Source organism: Aphelocoma coerulescens, chromosome 1A (assembly GCF_041296385.1).
Source record: "Aphelocoma coerulescens isolate FSJ_1873_10779 chromosome 1A, UR_Acoe_1.0, whole genome shotgun sequence".
NCBI classification, from domain to species: Eukaryota; Metazoa; Chordata; class Aves; order Passeriformes; family Corvidae; genus Aphelocoma; species Aphelocoma coerulescens.
The window spans coordinates 34,697,088-34,718,166 of NC_091014.1; the positions used below are offsets into that span (position 1 = coordinate 34,697,088).

The 21,079-nt window shown below is 40.5% G+C and overlaps 1 protein-coding gene across 1 annotated transcript; it reads right to left on the minus strand.

Annotated features, from left to right (window-relative positions):
• Positions 1–214: 214 nt before the first annotated feature.
• Positions 215–20,798, minus strand: GNS (glucosamine (N-acetyl)-6-sulfatase). The gene is made up of 14 exons (XM_068998518.1): positions 20,583–20,798; positions 20,007–20,066; positions 19,123–19,329; positions 17,957–18,022; positions 17,457–17,555; positions 15,032–15,199; positions 11,427–11,509; positions 10,041–10,159; positions 9,175–9,278; positions 8,706–8,807; positions 7,392–7,499; positions 6,621–6,731; positions 4,604–4,764; positions 215–3,776 (listed from the first exon to the last, which is right to left on the minus strand). The coding sequence occupies exons 1-14, from the start codon at positions 20,721–20,723 to the stop codon at positions 3,701–3,703; spliced, it is 1,605 nt and encodes a 534-aa protein (XP_068854619.1). The 5' UTR covers positions 20,724–20,798; the 3' UTR covers positions 215–3,700.
• Positions 20,799–21,079: the final 281 nt, after the last annotated feature.

Below are 21,079 nucleotides of genomic sequence, written 5' to 3' on the forward strand. Positions count from 1 at the left end.
ACCTCAGGGTTTCTTCCTGGTGCAAAGTAGTCAGGTGCTGCCCTGCTAGACACTGTGATAAAGTTCCCTGTGGCTGTATGAAGTAGCTCTTGTTAGGTAGCAGGGCAGTAAAGCAGAAGCTTTTAAAGGTTTATAAAATAGGAATTCAGCCATTAGACATGTGACACAGCTTATTCCTGTAGGAAGGTTTAACTCAAGCTCAGTAACAAAGATAGGAAGTTTGATAGGCAGTTTATTTTTTCTTTCTTCAAAAGTGCAGCAGTGAACAGGGTCCTCTGGAAGGGCACTTTCTAAACAGATGTTCAAAACAGCAGAAATATGCTCACAACATGCTACAGCAAAGTATGCTCACATACAGAGAGTCATACAAAGAAAATTCATTTTAACTGAATCACAATAAATGACAGTTGTTTCATTATCTTGAAATACTGTATTCAGTTTGATGAATCAGTCTCAAATTTAACTTGATTGAAAAGGTATTATACCTGCTTTGGGTGTGTGTTTCCATGTACATGTCCCTGCTACAGCTTCGTTTCCCAAAATGAAGAAGCCCAGTTTTCTGGGCACCTGCTGGGTAAGCAGGGGCCTATTCTGGCTGTATTCACTTGTGCTGAAGTGATGATAATGAATGTTGGTTTGCTTTAGGGTAACATAATGAAGTTATTAATTGTATTTCTCCCTGTATCTACTTTACAGATCAGATCATTAAAAATTCACAGCCCTGCTTTTGATAGTAATGATTTTTAAAAAAAGTAAAAACATGATCACATTTTATCTAAACTCTGTACCAGTAAGGCCCTTTATTTAAAACTCTGTACATTTAACATGAATGCCTTTGGTACCAGGGTATAGAAACAGCTGTGGTCAAATAGCACATGAAATGGAATATCCAGAAAGACCATTTAATTTTAAAATAACTTAGTTGGGAATTTGACTCTTATCCAGATCTAAGATCCTTCATAGTATTTTCTTAATTATCAAGGATAAGAATTAACACTGTTCATTTGAGGCTGTAAAAATACTCAGAATTCACTGCTTTATGGCAACAGACACAAGTGATAAACTGCTCTAAAAGCAATGGAAGGCAGGCAGCTCTTGGTTCCTGTTCTTCCTTCAACTACATGCTTAACAATTATTCTTTATCAAAGGTGGGAGTGAATCAAATATTTCCCTGAACCACTAAGTAAGGACTGATTAATTTAATTCTGAATTTCAATTTAATACAACATTTACTACACCTCTGCCAGATTTCAGGTATAGTGTGGTTCTCTCACAGTGAGTGCCTTAAGTTACTGAGCCTTGTTACAAAATGCTTTACAGGTATGTGCAGATAGCAAGAGTAATAATTTGGGTAAAACATCTGGTCACTCATACTGAATAATCTGCAGCAATTCTGTCAACTTTCATATTACTGATCAGGCAAAAAATAAACATCCAAAAGAAAGTGTCCTTGTTAGGGCTTAAAATCACTTGAAGAAAAGATAGTTATGGGTACAGAAATGTAACTCTAATACAAAGGTTTTTTTCTATTAAGAATGCACATTACTTGCACTGAAACTTAAGCAGAACTTGACATATGACCCAGATTTGATAGTACTGATGAGGGGTCAATGTGCAGCAGTCAATGTATTTCACACTAGCCTCCACACAGCTACCAAAATGAAGCTTAAACAAAGAACAAGTCTAAATTGCTAGAATTCTCTAAGCAGAACACTACCTACATGAGCTCAGTGTGCAAAACCCTTGAGAGCATGAAGACAACTTTGGTTTTGTTTCTAGAGACAAAACAGTGTATGAAGGATACTGATGAACAATACTAAAGCTTGAGAAACAAAAAACAGGATAAAGCTACAGTTGTAGTTGAGGAAAAAAAAAAAACCTGAGTTTTTGAAAGCATGTAGTAAGTAGTCTAAATATCCAAAACCCTCTACATTTATACAGATGCTTCAGCTGAAAAGTTACCTTTCAAGCTATTTTTTTTCCTCCAAATATTTGGTCACTTCTGAGAGATTTGAAACAAAAGTTCTATGAAAATCTAACTTGTAGACCACCCCAGAAGTCTGCACCTCTAAGCTACGTGAAGGACAACTTCTGTGCCTCAGAATTGAAAGACAAGTAAGTTCAACTTTTTTATTGTAGCATTCCTTGTATCCAGTTGGTGGATCTGCACACTGGGCTGTGCACTTTCACAGTTTTGAGTCATACTTTGTTGCCTACTTAATGATTAGTTAAAATAATGAAGCTCTCTACTGGGGTTAAGAGATGTGAAGTAACAACACTAAATAGTTTTGCCACAGTTTGTTTGACGAGGGAATGATTATTGTGCCTGAAAACACAAGCAACACAAACTTGTCTTGCAGAAGATCCATAATTCAGTGTTTTCAGATTGTGTGTTGCCAGTGGATCTATACAGAAGTTATATGGTAATACAAGTTTGTGTGCTTTTCAAGATTTAGAAAGATACTCAAGTTTGGGTGCACATGACAGCTGCATTACAGGTAAGCCTAATCACAAGGTTGATAAGACATTACACTTTTGGAGGGAAACCAAGTGACTTATGACATGCAGACCTTTGGTATGAAGGCCACTTTTTGCAGGTTCCAAGTAGTTATGTCTCAACCAAAAAGCAACACTCTATGAAGCACTTAAACTGCCTAAAATAGCTCTTAGTCTAATGTCTAGTGAGCAATGATTCTAAGATTTATTTTTAGCTAGTTTGCTTTCAAAATAATTTACCTTCAAGAATCTAATCAACATAAGAAGTTAGATGTCTAAATTCAAGACATTTGGAGGTTAGAGACAGATCACCTCTACTGTGGTGCCCTGGTTGTTGGATTTTGTTTATTTTAGTATTACTTCTGTTTGTGTATAAAAAATAGATTTAAGAGTTAGCTCAAAGCACAGGCACACTTACTTGAATACTTGTTAGTCTCAACAGCCTCTTAACTCACTACGAAGTCAGTCTATCTTAAACCCTTAGAGGTTTTTCAGTAGTACATAGTAACCCAGCCCAGCATTTCAAACCAGAAGGAGGCTGAAATTACATTCTTGTTTGTAAGCTACCAATGCTGTCCTACAAAATTCATTGGTCTCATCTAAAGGGGTCTCATTGAAAGAGACTGTTTAGCAGATGGGTTTTAATTCTGCACAAGACACTTGCTAGTCAGATCCTACACTTTTGACTAATACCCTCCTACTCTCTTTTGGGCTAGTTTGCTATTGTCATTAACAGCTTGGAGCTCAGTATATACGGAAACCTATAATTAAGCATAGCTTTTAAGAAGGTCTGTGACACTGAATATGGGTGAGCATTACTGTGCAATAGCACCTGCCTATCTAACCTGACTCAAATACACATTTATTGATTTTTTAGAACAAAATAAACTGTTCAGATTCATAGGCATAGGTTCACCTCTGTGCCTGTGATATGAAAAGGTACTTGAAAGACAAAGGTGGTAATCAACGATCTGAGCAAGACAGATTAGCTGTGTCTAACAATTTACAGTTAGAGTTCAGCTGTAAAATATATATATTGCACAAGGCAACCAGCTAAAGACAAGGGGTTTCCTTCCAAACAGGGTTTGAAAAGCCCATTAAAAGTCTTCCAGCTGTAATCAGCGAAAGTTAACAGAGACAGACCTGCTGCAGTCACTGGAGAAACTGGTCAGTAGGAGCCCATTGGAAGAGGTTCCTACAGGTCTTACAAGAACTGTGCAGAAAACCTCCGAGCCCGTAGGCCGTGATTGCTGAACATGAGCCGTGGGTCAAACCTGTACCTGGAGAGAGGAGCAGAGTCAGTGTGAGCTGCTTGGCCTGCAGTGACCAGCACTTCTGAGAGAGCTTTGTGCCAGAAGAGCTTGGGTACAAGGCTATGTGAGAAGATGCTTTCTCAGCAGTAAGCAGCAGTGACAATTTCTCTGTATTACAACAGATAAACTACAACAACACCCTACCAAAAGGCTGAGTCTCCAAAGAAATAAATCCTAGCTACAAGGTACCAGCAGCACAGGGGCATGTCTAACATCAAGCATTCAGGAGCTACATTCTAACATAAGGCTCTGCTGTCTGAAATGACAAACTTACATAGCACTTTAAGGACACTGTAAGGACATTTTAAATACTGCTTAAAAAAGCTTCAATATAAATGATTAGTGACTGAGTTTTGAGGCACAAAGTGCTATTTACTTCAAACAGCTAATATATATAGCTCAGGTCCGGAGAGAAATGTTCTTGATAACAGCATCTCCTGGAACAATCAGAGCTAGTACTTGGAAAATGCCTGCCTAGAGAAACCAGCAGAGCTTTTCCTGGTTTGCAGGCAAACCTGAGATCAGTCTCTTGACTACTCAGAACAGCTGAAGTGTACAGCTAAGTCAACATTGGCTGACAACATTAAAGTGCTAGTATTCATACCATCGAAATTATACTTGGTAAGTTAAAATATAGATTAAGCACCAAAAATAGAAGCATCAAGAAAACACCTGTATTAAAGAACAGTATGTATGACAATATATTCCATCACAAATGCCCTCTATAAAAGCCTAATTTAAAAAAGACATAGTTATATCTGAAAGTGTTATAATAATGAAGTGGATCTGTTTACCCGGGATCAAAGACACCTGGTGTACGGCACGTTGCTCCTGAGCAGGACTGCAGCATCATTAGTCGATAGTTCATCTTTTCTAGAATTTCTTGATCAATTGTTTTAGCAATGTTATTGATTTGGTGTGGATCTGCAGTCAAGTTATACACTTCCACAAACACCTGCAGAAGAAAGTTCCTGCACTGTATTAAGTCCTGAATGCTAATTAACAGTCATATTATTTGAGAAGAATGCTTTATGGCAGCACATAGTCTCAAACATTATTTTGAACTCCACTGCAGCAGCCCCACACATAAGCTGTGTTCAGCCATGCAGGTAAGTGGTCAAAGACTGGACAGTGTGCAAGCAAAGTTTTGCAATAGCACAATTTTGTTGGAAAAGTTTTTACTTTCACCTAAAGTACTCACCTGCTACTGCAGATTCTTTTCCAACACACAAATGAAACTTTTTTTATGACTGTAAGACCACAGTAAGAGGCCTTGGCTAAGCTGACAGTCTTTTCACTAATGGATCTCTAAATATGTAATTTCATGACCATCACATCAACACTCTGTACTCATCAGCTACTCAGAGCTGTCAGACCCAGACAGGTGTCTTGACTGCACATACAAAATATGCTGAATACAAGTATGCTACAGCCTCAAACAGAAAAAGCTTATTCTGTGTGCATGAGCTGAGGTTTGTCTGGAAAATTTTTAGGGCAGATTTGTTTTTTGGTACATTAAATCTCTAGACACTTCTGTGGGACCAATACTAGTCAAAAGTATCTCAAGAATTTAGCTGTGGTTTTGTCTGTCCTAGAGGAGGAGGCCTGACTGCAGATGATACTGATAAAAACTGGCTGAGTTGTGTCTACCTTTAAAAAAGACTTATCTGGACAGACTTCAGCCTTTTTCTTACAAGGTTCACTGCAAGGTTATAGAAGCCACATTGTTGCACCTTCCCCATACTGTTGGTTTTATTTTAGTTCAGCTAAACATAGTGACCCAAAAATGCCACAACCATACTTTTGCTTAGTAGAAAAATCCCAGAGTGACATGAAGTGTATTATTGAGTCAACTTTGGAGTCTACTTTTACAAAGAAATCCACAAGCCTTGTTTAACTTGATCATAATTTGTCAGAAAGGGGAAAAACAGAGGGCAGGGTCTGCTGATTGGTATTTTGGTTTCCTGTAAAGCTTTTCACACTATCTAACTGCAAAAACATCTTGTAGGATTTCCTCCCCTGGCTTAACTTGCTCACTGTAGACTACCATAAAACACGTTGTGTGGTGCACATTACTGGGCATACCTGCTGCTCATGCTGTGACTACACAGCTGCTGACAGCACAGTTTGTTAGATCTGTGACCCAACTGCCTCAAACCCCACATCCCTGCTGGAGCAGCTGTGTGCAAACAAGCACAACTAAAGATCAGTCCCATAACATGCCACCTGTTGTACATACAGCCTGTGCTTCCATAGTGAGACCTGACCAGCCACTGAAGGGGGAACATTATGTCCCTTATACCCAAAAAACTCAAGATAAGGTCAGAGACCTTTCTCACAGTTGTAAACTTACTGCTATTTTTGCCAGACAAACAAGCAAATAATAGATGAGAAATTATTAGCATGGAATTTCAGGTCTTCCCAAGTACAAGAGTTGAACACCATACCTCTGCTGTGTTATCAGAAAATACTTGTTGTTCAAAAGAGACTGCCACATGGAATTAGGCTGACAGAGAACTGAAATCAGTCCTGCACAGCTCCCTGTGAGGCTACTAGGTGATACCAGAAGGTAATAATCATAGTTTAGGCCTCACTCCCCTCCCACACCCCTTTTTTTTTTTCCCCTTCTTCCCAGAAGCCCACAGTTTTGGTCAAACATTCTCACTAGGAGATAAGTACTTCACTATTTATCCTGCAAGCAATGCCAGTCTGCTTTTCAGAGTACTTCATGGAAACCTTGAGCACTGATAAGAGTGCAGACAGCCACACCGCTGTGAACAGCTGACATCTGCTAGTCAGACACAGACTTACCTCCCGGTCATCAAATTCACAGTACTGCAGATCCCAGGAAGCCGACAGTGTCCTCACACAAGCATACGTGTTGTTATAGGAATCTTCACAGACGCAGTCTGGGAAGCAGTGCTGTGAAGCAAGCAGCAAACAAAAACTTCAGGGCAGAAGATGAGCTTTTCCTACCTAGAGTCTGTACCAGCTTATCCTAACTGCAGCTAACTGATGAACACCCAGATCTTAATTTAACACAAGCAAATTTCCACTGGGGATTTTAAGCAAAAACTTACTATTATTATTAAACTCACCATGATTAAGTGCATTTTTTCCAGGAAGTGAAGGTACATACACAGAAGAGAACACACTGCTAAAGACAGCACCAATGGGATGCTTTACTTTAGTAAAGCAAACCTGCTTTGATTTAGAGAGTAGCTGGTGACTTAAATAAATAAAATAACAGCAAGAATTGTGCAATAAGGTTACTGAAAGTTTAGAAAGAACGTTCTGTCACTGCCACACACTTGACTTAAGCCCACACCTTCCTGCATCAGTCTCCAGCCCTGAGGCTTCATAGATTCCCACTGAAAGGGTTGTTGTCACCTAAGTAGTCACATACACGTCAGTTCCACACAGCTGAACATCTCCTTCCAGTTGTCAAAGGCTGCACAGGACCTACAGAGCTGGCTCCTACTTACCAACACACTAGGAGCTTACATTCAGAACCAGGTTAGCCCACACAGCAAACAGGTTTAATTCAGCAGCTATTTCCTAATATTAACAGATCTTACTTACTGTGACTCCAGGTCCTAGGCCAGGACAGGTAGGATCACTGCCATTGTATCCTTCTCCTTGGTACTCCACCAAGAAGTCTGATCTCCATGTGACATTTTTTTCTCCTCTCTACAAGAGGGTAACACAACTTAGTATCTACTGTACTGTGAAACAGAAGAAATTCTCCATGCTTGGAATAACACTAACACTGCCCTCTGCTTACCAGGCAGTATCAGTCTTAAATAATTAGCTTTAGGTTAGAAGGTCTTGTGTAACTGGAAGACAAGGATTAAACTCCAAAAATATTAGTACACCCTCCTGTGAGGGTTTATCTTCAATTTATAAAGTATCATGCAGTAATACCAAGTAGGAGCCACATGGCCAGATACTACTATCCTACAGACAGGATCCCTGTAACAACTCTGCTTCCCTTTGATTTGTATCACATTACCACAGCAGATGGAAAAAGATACCCTTGGCAAAAAACCCCAACCAAACAAAAAAAGAAACAGCTTTAAGAAACAACTAGGTTTTAAGCTGATCTATTTGTAGCAGCATTTTAAAAGACAGAGGGAGATGGAAGTATTTATAGTTAATATACAGCACCATCACAGGCATATGCAGCAAAACAATGAGTTTCAGATTTGATTCCACCAGAGTTTAAAACAGGTGCTTTTTACCTGCTTCTGTCTAAAGAACAGCTTAAGGTTTGGATACAAGGTTTTAAGAGCAAAGCACCATTTTAAGTCTGGATGATCTTTCCAAGCTTGCTTTCCAAATAAGCTGCCTTCTATTTAAAGACTAAATTTAATTAAAACTAAACAGATCAACTGCAAGCAGCTTTATTTAAATAGGCTTCTGCTCACCTATTAGAAAGGTCAAGTTTACTTTACAAAACCACATGCACTCTTCTAGAGTTTGGCAGGAAACACCAGTTCTACTGAAAATGGAGTCAAATCAAAGATTTAATAAGAAGAGTCTGCTTTTCTCCTATTCCTATGCTGAGAAATGCTAAGGAAAAGGGGAAGGAGAATTCAAGGCGGAAACAACATACGGGCTTCAAAACAGGAATTACTACAAAAATGTGAGAACTAGCCAAAGGACGACACAACTTTCTATTATAAAATGACCACGAAGCTGTAGTGCTTAAGAAAATATATCTGCATTTAAACAGCATGCCTAGTTTTTACACTCAGCTATGAGCATCCCATGTGAAAACAACATCAAAGGAAGATTCTGGGTTATGAGTCAACCTAATCTATCAAAGGAAGTAACACTGACTTTGAAGAATTACCCCTGCAAGAATCATTGGTTACTATCCCTGTCCCTACTTACCAACAGTGGCAACAGTGACATCCCATCCATTTGGGTCTTATTCAAGTCATATCCCGCAATATCCAGAATAGTGGGACCCAAATCAATGTTTGCAACAAGCATCTGCAGGGTGAGAAGAACTTAATTTCAGAAGTTCAGAACCTATCTTAAATACTCATAATTTTAGGTGCATCTAAACACTACCTAATTTCATCTTTATGGGCTAATGGACCCTGTAACATCGAAAAGCAATGGTAGGGAACTTAGAAAGTGAGTTCAAAATTCATTTGTTTTTGTGGCCTGCAATGGCCTAATTTGATTCAAGCAAGTACAGACAGCTTTTTATAATGAGGCCTTTGCACTTTCTACCACTCTGTGTATTTAATTTCATTGATACATATATACGCAGGGCAATAAATTAGTAGCTAAAGTGGTAACTGTGAAACAACATTAAAAATAAATCTGTACTGGGATTTCACTTCTTCCTTACCTTGTTTATCTGATTTGGTTTTATCCCTGGTCCTCGAACTAGCAATGGAACTTTGATATCAAACTCATAGAGCTGCCGTTTGTCTATTGGCAGAGAAAACTGGCCTAAACAATAGAAGATGGAAAAAGTTAAGTGGCTTCTTTTTTACATTATAAGCCTTGTGTTACCATAGAGTGGTTTGGGTTGGAAGGGACCTTACAAAGATCATCCAGTTCCACCCCTTCTGCTATGGGCATGTAATTGCAACCAGTAAATTTTTAGAGAAGAGAGGTTCTAGACCTGAACTACATGAACACATTGGAGGACAGAAGAGATAACTTCAAAGTATAAGCCATACCTTAAAAAGTTTAACAGCTTACATACTGCACTTTAAGTTCTTTTAGTTGTACAACATGATACAGACAGGTCTTTGATAGATTTTCACTGGTTAACCCTCTTATACCAACTCTTCCTATAGAACATAGAGACCCTTCCTTCATTTCTGTCCTAATTTTATGTATACCAGGTGTACCGGTTTGGCCAAATTTAGAAATATATACTCTGAGAGAAGGCACAACCACCCATATGTATATGGGATTGTATATGTATGTATATGTATATGGGATACATATCATAACGTCACCCCAAGACACCAGGATACACTGGTAGAGATTAATGCTGAAAACCACAACCAAACCAAAAAAACAGTAAAATTTCCAAACAACCCACACTGCAAACTCCAGATTGTTTAGCAATTCAAACCAGTACTTCTCATATCTATAGTTTTCAACTGCTGCTGTTCCCATTTTCTGGGGTGATCATGAGGGTGAAAGGTTATGCAGTTCCTAAGTCTTTTACAAATAAGCAGTAAGCAGTGAAAATTTTACCAGTGTGGAAGCCATTGTCTGATGTGTAAAAGATGTATGTGTTGTCTAATTCTCCATTCACTTCTAATTTCTTCACTAGTTTCTCTATCAGGTCATCTACAGACAGCAGAGTTTGCCACCTATACAGAAACAAAGTACTTCACATTAGAGTGTGAAAAATTTGGAATAACCCTGACTGCAAGTAGGGCATTTATATCCCTTCCAGTCAACAGTATATGCACCGTAAATGAATTATTTTGCTTACAAATTCTGAAAACAAACTTCATAGACTACTACACCAGCTTTTTAAGGCAGCAATTAAAGATAGAAATAGACTTTGTTCTCAGTTCTTGTTGATTTTATTCTGTAGTGTCTGCAAAAGACATCAAAATGCTGATTACTTCTTATCTGGAAACAGCGAAGACCAACTTTGAAGCAACACGGTGACAAAGAGTCTGTTATCTCCTGCAAGGTCACTTTTAGTTCTTTATATGTAGTTTTATATTAAAATGCATGACTTTAGTTGTCTTTATGGGATCCTTTCTGCTTAAAAACTGTACCAGCTGTTTTGTATTACTCATGTAATGTCAGGGTCCATTATTTCAGTTCTTTTCTTTGTCATGGGGTTTGCTGTTGAGAAACGTGACTGCTTCCACTAGCCTCCACAGACTAGATTAATGCTCAACTCACTATAGCTATTCAATTCTTGGGTTCTGTTGTCTCTTCGCTTAAGATCTTTTTGCATAATTTTACCTTCATGTTTTAGAAAACAAGAGCCTGAAAAATCTTGGGTTTCCATCTCCAAAGTGACAAGATAATGCCTGGTAACTGCTCAAAATGAAGTTCAATACTTCAGGTAATGTTTGTTTCAAGACTTTTAAAGAAAATACATCTGCAGTATAAACAAATACCCTTGCTTTCTATTAAAAAAAGGGAACAAGTCATGTGTACACATTATTTCCCACATCCCCTTAATAAAAAGGAATCAAGCACCTCCCCTGGCCAGTCAGGTATTCCCATGTACAGACTGAGAGCCAAGATTAATAAATCTGATTAGCTGGCAGACAGATCAACCATGTTTGATGTACATCATGTAAGAATCTGGAATTAAGTGCAGGAGAAGGTAAGGCCATTTTTTAATGAAAACCTGTTGTGCACTGAAAGAAAAGCAATAGAGAGACCAAGTGCAATTGGTCTTTTTTGTGACAAATAACGGCAGCATTTGTGAATACAATATTTCTGAAGCCAATGACAAGTCTATTTGCAAAATGTAAACAAAGTCAGAAGGTCTTCTGAGACAAGTGCCAGAGAACTATTAGAGGTAATCTGACATTGACTGTCAGACTTACTACAACTTTTTTAAAAAAATTACAAACATTACAAAATAAGCAACAAAAAAATTCTTACCGCTTTCTATAAGCATCATCAAGAAACTGTATCGAAGAGTTGGTCATTGGAGTCTTTGCTTGTCGAATTAACCAGTGCTTGTTCTAAAGAAAATAAACCAACAAAGATTAGTGTACAAGAGAAGTATCACGTTTTGAACCTTTCTTAGAGCAATTACAAAAATGATTCCTGTGAAAAAGTCAGGCAATGCTATCAAACTGACCTGACTCCGATTTTCCCTGTTGGTTTATACAAAATCTAAGTTTCAAGAGTAAGATACATTACAGCCCCATTATGCTCAGCCACGAGGAGAAGAAAATAGATGTGGATCTTTTCAAAGCAGTTCAGGGAAGAAAACTGTGAAAGGATCTAGGGAAAGCTCTCTCAGACTAATGAAAGTGATAGCCTAAGACAGGTCTGAGGAAAACAATTTGAAGCATTGAGCATCATTGTGAGATTGGACTTGGTTGTCAAAAGTGAGATACTTTTGGGACTAATATTGGTGAGTATCCCAACAGGTAGCAAGGTGGGGAAAAGCTCCTGCACTCAAAGCAATTAGAATCACTTAAGTTATAAACAGGTGAGTTCAACTACCTGTAACAGTGTCACTATCAGATTCTTAGCAGTCTAAATCAGGGCTAGAGACTACTGAAGGGAGCAGAACATTAGCATTTTATTTAGATTTTGACTCTGAAACAAGAGCATTTCTTTAGCTGCAGCATCATGGGTTCTTCTAGATGTATCCCCAACTTCCAAAAACAGCCCCTTTCTTTCTTTCCTCACCTACGCCCCCAAAGTAATGAAGATGATGTAATTCATATAAAAAGTGATACTCCTACATCAAAGGACCAGTCTGAGCTGGGTCAGCTGCTCTACAAATACATGAGAAGGTCTGTTGTGAACAACCTGAAGGTTAGTATTAGTGGGGATCAGAACAAAGAATAAAGTCATGTCAGTGCAGCTTTATGCTTTTTCATTTAGTAGGTCAGAGATGACCCCACTCATCACCCTCAGCTTAAGCCTGTATTTAGCTGGTCACTCCTCTCTGTAGAGCCTCTTGTTATGCAATTTCCCCCCTGTCACAAGCAAATGACTGAAGGGCTCAGGCTTTAGGGACTCACAACAAAGTGACTCATATCTCCTGCAATTACTCAGTTCCCCTGTTTTCTGCTCTTGACTACTGAAGGAAAGCTTTTTGGCATGAAGACTTAATGCTACGTCCAGTTTACTTTAATTCAGTTGTTCAGCTCTTTTACAGTAGCTGTACAACAGTTCTCTGGAGAAACACAGTCTGAGCTGAGAGAGGAAAAAGTGAGGAAATATATCACAAATCCTATCTTCAGCTCAGCAGAAGTTCTTCAGAGAGCAAAGGAGCTGGAAATGTCACCTGTGCACCAGCCACCTTTCAAAGGTAGTGTGCTTAGGAGAGGAACATTGTAAGGCACAACCACGTTGGGCAACTCAGGCAAGTAAGTCACCTAGTGCAGCAGAATCCTCTTCTTTGAGTATTTTGTTCTTCCTACCTTTCTCTGAGGTTTCAAAAACTTCACACAGCACCCAAACACCTTTGTGGATTTCAGTAAACTTCACACTAACTCAGAGTTCTCAAATCTGCTTCCCTGTCAAGTCTCTTTCAGCACTTACATACAAAGCAGTCCACCAATCCTGCTGCCTCCCTATGCTCCATTCTTGGAGAAATTTTAGGAGATCGAGACAATATACAATATATTGCCAGCAGAATCAGAATACAGCTGTGCTCTGAATTTGCAGGAAAAACAAGACATGCAAGGGAAATACCCAACATATATCTTAATCAACTTCTCCTTTAGAACAGCTTAGATAAAACTCATCTGGACTATTAATAACTCTGCTTGGGAATCCAGACAGCTGCTGATCATTTCATATAATTCATAGCTGAGAATCCAAAGCAGAAGTTAAACTCAGACTCTCACCAGTGATGTACACAAGAGCTTAATTCCTATTTTTCATGTGGAGAGTCTGCCTAAATGGTTCCTCTTAGTAGCCCTTGCCCACATCCAGTATAAGGAAGTGAGGTGACATTCATTAAGGAGTCGAGGCTGTACAATCCAAGACTGTCAAGCAAGCATTACAACATCAGTGAGGGTCTCAGCCTATGTACATGTTTACTGCTACTGCAGGAATCATGCCTGCCCTAGAGAACAGTGAAGCTCTAGAAAACACTGAAGTTCCAAGAAGAGTTAGGCTTCAAGACCACAACACTGCCAGCTGCAGAAATGCACATTAGCTGTGTCTAGGAAGGAAGATGTTAGTCTGTTCCACTAGTAAAACTGCTGTATCCACAGATATTAATTGCCAAACATTAAGTCTAGCATTTTGCTCTGTGTTATACAGTTATATGCAGAGCTTTTACACCACATAAGGGAACACCACAGTGTATATTTTGCTAGCTGCTGACTTCACTGGTCAAGTTACTTTTAAATCATTATTTTAAAAGCACTCTATTATAGTAATGGAGTCTTAAGACAAAATCTGGAATCCCTTCATGGAAGAAAAAAACCTCAGTCTGATTCCCACTCCCTAGTTTGAAACGTAAAAAGGTTGGGTGAAAGTATTTCTTACTGCCTGCAGCCCTTTTCTCCCCTTTTATTCATGTTTATCTATCATACTGATAAGCACATGGTCATTTTGCAAGCTACAGTCCTCAGCTAAAAACAAGTTTCATTCTGTACTATAAGAGTCACAGTGACCTGAGGTACGATTGCGCTCCTGATAGGCATTTAGGCAGTGTTATCTCAGTCTTAAGATTAGAGGCAAATCCTCAAGTGAAATAATTGAACACTGAACAGCAGTGGGTTCTATATTTTAAACTACTTGGATCAAAAATACAAAACTTCTGTAAGTTTCCACCAAATTAACTGCTTGTAAAATTCACTTATTGGCAGAGTAAATTGCAGCAGATTAGTCTGACCTAGACCATATCTGGCCATATTTGCAGGCAGTGGAAGGTACTGCCCTGTCACAAGGAGGTCTGAGTTCATAACACTAGGCCCAGCAATTCTGGTTATAGGTTATTTTAGCAAATAAAAGGTAAAGTACTCTCGAAGTACTTAGTGACCCTGGGCCCTATGGTTCCTGATTCCAGAGGCCTCTGATTAGTCTGACATGGTTTTCACCTTGGGGCAGCTTTGCCACAAGCTCAAGGAATGGACTGCCCACCCACAAGCAGATGTATGCAGGAAGACAGGGCTCTTGCCATTCTTCACCCAAGCCTTTGAATAGCACACTACCTATGTGTTCCCCTGAACATACTGAGAGCAATTATAAGAAATTTTTAAGAGCTTCAGAAGAGCCTAGAAATGGAACACAGAATTCACTTTTTATCTTTATCCATCATAATTCCTTGTACTACCATATCACATCTGCCACTCTGTTGTTGTTCTTTACAAGACATTAGCAGGCAAATATCTTAAAGTCACAATGAACTTATCTGACCCTGACAGACCAATTTAACATGATTAAACAACCAGTAGCCGTAGTACTCGTCTATTCTAATCACTGTTTAAACCTAACATGCAAGTCAGGGCCACTGCCTTCTGCTCTCACAAACTAGAATAACCTATACAGGTTCTTGCTAGTTAGCTTACCTTGCCATGAATATTAAAATTGCTGTTTCTTGGTGCACTGACATTCTGAAAGCTCTTTGCATACTGTGGAGCAGGTGTCCAAGGGGAGTGTGGTGCTGGGGTTGCGATCATCATAAAGAATGGTTCAAAATTAGATTTGTACTCCAAGAAGTCCAATGACATGTTGGCCTGTGAACAGTGTTGTTGGAGAAAAGTCATGCCTCAAAGGAAACCAGCAAGTATTTGACAAACCCAAACTAGACATTCATAACTTACTTAAGAGTTTAATAATACTGTGAACATTTAAACTATTTCAAAAACTTACTGCTTGCTCATCTACAAATGTCTAGAACAGCAGCTCCTGATAACAATAATCTGAAGTACTCATATTAAACAAATAATTTTTCTCACATCTCCAAAAAATGTTCTACTTCAGACCCTTGCATTAATTAGACCTGGAAAGCTCATCAGATGTTTGTGCCTGTTCCAAGCACCAACAAAATCCACCTATACTCTGGTTTCATCAAGTAAAATCAGAGCTTTCTTCAACATAGGCCAAGTCTGAGACATGGCCATCTCCTGTCTGACAGACCTCAGTTTACAAGCTTCAACTTTCTTCAGAAATAGCAATAGTTCTAAAAAAAAATTAAGCCTCACTGTTTATAGCCTATGCTCATTCTACAGCAAGCTGCAAGATTACAAGGGGTGAAGACAAGGTCTGGCGAAGAGCAGTGCCAAAATGCACTCGCTCACACCACTCCACTGCACTTTCATTTTCATTTCAGCCTATACACAATTACAAGTGGCAAGTTCCATTTCACCTCCCCTAGACCAGCCTTTAAGTTAAAGCCTCAAAGATATTACTTGTAGATGAGTTCTTCAGTATTCAAATCTTGCAACATTTTTTTCTTGCTTGATTAGTATACTCCATTTTGGCTATCCTTTTCTTTCTCTAGAAAAAAAAAATACCAGGAATTCCCTCTTCCTTCTAAATTTAGCATCTAAGCAAGTAGGGCTCAACTTCAGTTACATCACAGCAGAGTCAAGGAAGGGTACAAACCATTCAGAAACTCATAGTAGTAGTCAACTGTGATTTCACTAGGAGCTTAAACTGCAACATGTGAGAACTGCAGTAAAAAGATTCAGGTGTTTGGATTCTTATACCAGACTCAAGTACTCAGGTGCCCTTACTCAGGACTAGAAAGCTTGAGGATCACATCAAGCAACACAGGAACTTTGCATAAGCAATCTACTCCTGTGCACTGCCCTGCAAGTGAATTAAATACTGGTTCTGAAATGCTGAATACGTTTGGTAACTGCAGGAAGAAAGTAGAATGCAACACACTGAAAATCATAATATGCTGCTGTATCAATAGGTAATATACCACAAATAAGCAGTTTATGCAACAATGACCTGTTGGACAAAATGCTTACGAGCTGCTGAAGGATCAGAAAAACCCAGTACAATGCCAGTAATAGGATAGTCTCACTTCTGGCTTATCAATTCCAATCTAGCTTTAGACAATGTAAATCTAAATTTAATCAGACAGCTGTTCAGTACCCTAAGAAACATCAATCAGTGCTGTTGCTAGTGAGCAGCTGTGTTCTAGCACCTTATGGAATGAAACTCCTCAGGGCCTCAATGAAACACTACAAGACTGCACAAGGAGACATCTCTAGAGAAGAATTTTTGTGAGTGCTGCAGTACCAACTTATACACTGTAACAACACATCAAGTTATGACTCCTCCTTGGCAGACAGGGACATTCCCCCTCCCCTCCCAGCCTCTGCTACTTGCCAAACAGGGCCTTAAGAGAGCTACAGTAACTCTTCCAACCTTCCTTAAAGTATCTGACATCTTTGTTACCTCTCTTTATTTTATGCGGATAAAGAGGCTAAAACCTCTCCTGGTCAGCTGAACGTTGCCCTCACATACCATAAAGGATTGATTAGTCTTTAATATCTACAAGTTATCAGCCTGAAGGAGTTGGAGACCACAAGATATCAACACATCATAATACCTAAGAAACAAAACGTGTGAAGTTTATGGTGCTTCCTACTGAAATCTTGGCCCAACAGTTAATCTGTTACACAAGTTGCATATTATAATGAAACATTTCCTTCTGTGAAGTAATTTAAATCTCTGCCTACCTGTTCTTCCTGCAGCACAGCAGTCAGTGTTAACTCCTCAGTGAGGCTACTGGCTAGCAAATGGCCAGCTGGAATCCCTTTCCTCTCCACAGTTCATAAACATAATCCTGTCATTTCTAAATACACTCAGAATCTTGCTTTGCTGATAAATGCCCACCCACCATCACAACAATACAATCGTCCATTTGTGAACTAATACAGCCAAACAAATTATCCCACCCTTCTCCAAGTCCCCAGCATGAAGTATTATCTGGTCATAAGCAGCTTCTGTACCACGCATTGCAAAATTTCTTACCAGTACATCTGTCAGATAATCTACACTGTAGTTCTCACCATGCCTTCGTGCTTTGCCATTTACTGAGAGAGTATAGTTGTAGTACTTTGAGTTTTTCTCCTATGAAAAAGAAAAGTGACACAGACACTTATGCAAAGCAACATGTACCTGAAATAATCCAAATTAATTGCCTGTGAGCATTTGTCAAATAGGTTATGAGCATTTGCCATAAGGATACTGCAAAAATTCTCAGAAGTGGTCTCCATCAACAAAACTGGTTTTAGTGCTATCTCACACTGCTTTGGCTTTACAAATTGGTATTTTTTCTCCAGGCACTCAGTAGGAGTAGCATTTGTAAAAGCAACAGATCTGACGTACAATAAAGGAAAAAGGGGAAGAAAATTTGCATTAAATTGTTAGATGCTTTTTTCCTGCTCTTTCATGAGCAGCAAGGTTAGAACATGAGTTGGATTACAAAGCAACCAAAATTATGTAGTTAAAAAATAAGAACGGTCACATACCAAAGCATACCAAAAACTCCATCCAGGAGGGACATGACCAACTCCCCCTGCATCCTCTGCTCCATACTGAAAAAAGACAGATCATGACTCACAGTTTCAATTATGATGAATCAAAGCCAGACATTGTGTTTCATATTCACGTGCTTTATTCAACGCTACTCAGAAACCATGTTAAGCCAAATTCAATTTCAGAATGGGGAAAGCCACATATATGCATATAAAGAACACATGTAGGGCCTGTTAAAGAAACCAGAGTTCAATAACTAGACAGTAACTGAAAGCTTGGCAATCATCAGTAAAATTTAAATATTATTCCCTGCTCTATTCTGCATGTGAAAATATGCAGAGATCCTCAAGAACATAGTGTGTACATCATCAGATAATGAGAGGTGATCTAAACATCCATGTGACAAGACACTTGTATGCTTTGTGATAACAGTTCACAAGATACTAAAGAGAACTCCACATAGACCAACAGCTTCCTTCATCCTCCCCCAACCGGGGTAGGAACTTCAAGTAATGCTAGCCTCTTGCCACCTCACTGCCAAATAATCTAAAACAACTGGCCTTTAAGACAGCAAAAAAGGGAAAGTAGCTGCTGAGTCAGTGCCAAACTCAAAACAGAGAGTGCCTTAGAGCAACACAACGGGTTTTCTCAGGGCTGCCCTCTCCCATCTACACAGCTTGCCTAACTGCAGGCACGAGAGAGTCTGCTGAGTCAAGGGATGCTCAGAGGAAGCCAGCTAAGTTTCCCTTCCCCTTGCTGCCTCAGGAACATCAGCAGACACAAATTCATGCTTGGCTATGAAAACTCCCATTCTATTATATCTCCAACATTTTCCACCATGAAATGCAAAGAAAACATGCTGTTAAGAACCCTGTAGCTCATCCAGCTCCAAATCCAATTCCATCACACAAGAGTTACACCTAACCTTAAAGCTTTCAGTGCTGAATTTTACATCTTACTATAAAGTACTAGAAACTATAACTAGTTAAAAAGATGAAAAACCTAAAGCACACATATACAAGTGACTCAATAATAAAGTGTTGGGTAACTGTAGTAAAAGAGCTCTGAAAATATCTGTTCTCCTGATGAATTTGCCTCAGTGGACACTTAACTTTTAAAACAAGCCACAAAAAGAAAAAAAGAAAAAGGCACCAAATACCTCATTTAAATACTTTCCAGCAAAGAACGTTTGATAACCACACATAGCTTTGAGCAGAGCTGGGAAGGTATATGGCTCTTGAATCTTCTGCCATAACTTGCTGCTACAGTTCCCTTCCAGAGTGTTATTGACAACATGATGATTATGTGGATACTTTCCTGTTAAAATGCTAGCTCGACTGGGACAGCAAAGTGCACTGGGAACATACTGGAAAAAAAAAATGAGGAGATTTAAGAGTGGCATAGTAAAACAATTTTACATCAGAATTTATAGTTTTCAAATATCAGCTAACAGGTTGATTAAAATGTTCACCAACAGTAAAACCTACTTCTTTCTGGACACCCAGAATTACGTCCCAAGTATTTTCACTAGCGGAAAGCTCCACATGAAGCCAGTTTCAGGTCTCTGCAGCACGTGCCCTTCAACTTCTCACCACCAGACTAGACATGGTTTTCAGATGGGGCAAGAATCCACTAAAATACTGTTTGATCATTGGCTCACTCCATTATTTTAGCCATGGAGATCACACTAGAATATGAAAAGACTGAAGTGACTTTTCATTGCGTGTGAAGCTGATGAAAGTTTTGAGCAGCTTCTTTTGATACTTCTCAGTTTATAACACGAATATTCAGACTACGCAGTTTTACTTTACAGATTAAGGAAGTGCTTTCAGAAAATGAAACTTTACAGATTTTGAACATGATCTTAAGTTATATTCATTTTGAGACCTAAAAGTAGGTAGCGATTTAATTTTAAAAAGCCTACATCCATATATACAGGCCTCATAAAACTATTACCATTTTTTGAGATCTCAGATGACCTGAGATACAAAATACATAAATGCGCACACCTCAGAAGTTCAGAGCGTTAATGCAAACACTTACTGCATTTACGAAGGTTATTCCCATCTGCGCAATGAGAGCATTAGTCTTCTTTAGGGGGGTCTGAAAGGAAAACACCAAAAAGGTATCAGCTAAAAATGTAAGGATGCCAGGTAAAGCAGGGGACTTGAAGCAGGCTGCCTGGAAAAAAGCCCATCACCACAGTTTTTACGCACCACCCCGGCAAGACACTAAGAGTGTCCTTTCCTTCTCGCTAGGGCCTGGCGTGGCCACAGCGATTGCACAAGCCGGCCCAAGCGAGCACAAGTGCGGGGAGTTTCCAGGGGTATCTGCAGTGGCAGCTCTAGAGAGGCCCTAGCGGCTCCGCAGAGCGACTCATCCCACCCGCGGAAGCGCCACCGTGACGCTCCCTTAGCGGGGCTGCCTGGCCTGAGGCCGCTGTGAGCCCCTGCCCGGCTACGGGCTGGGCCCAGCGCGCCGACCCCCGCGGCCGGAGCGACCCGCGCCCCACACCGCGCCCGCCGCGCCCTCCGGCAGCCAGGTACGCGACACGGGCGGGCGCCGAGCCCCCCTCTCGCCCCGCTGCCGCCAGCCCCGCGCCCCCCGCCGCAGGGTTACCATGCCGCCCAGGCAGACATCCTGGTCGTCGGTGAGGATAAGCACCACGTTGGGCCTCCGCGCCTGCCGGGCCGCCCGCGCCGGGCTGAGCAGCAGCAGCACGGCCAGCGGCAGCGCCCGGAGCAGCACGGCGGGGGACATGGCGGGGCCGGGCGGGTCGGGGCCGCCACAGGCGCGGAGCGGCCGCGGAGCCGGAGCAGCAGCGCGCGGGCTCGCCCCGCCCCCGGCATATGACCCGGGAGCGCGGGGAGGGGGGCGGAGTCACGTGGTCCGGGCGGCCGCCGCGCCCCGCCCTAGGCCCCGCCCCCGCGCTGGGCTGCGCGTGGAGGCGCTGCCCGGCTGTGACCTCCGCGCTCGGCTCCCAAGGGTGGATAAACATCCGTGGGAGGCGTGTCGAGAGGATGGAGCCAGTTCTTCTTAGCGGTAGAATGGTCATCTCAACCAAGCAATAGGGCAAGAGGCAATGGGCAGAAACTGATGCACAGGAAGTTCCACCT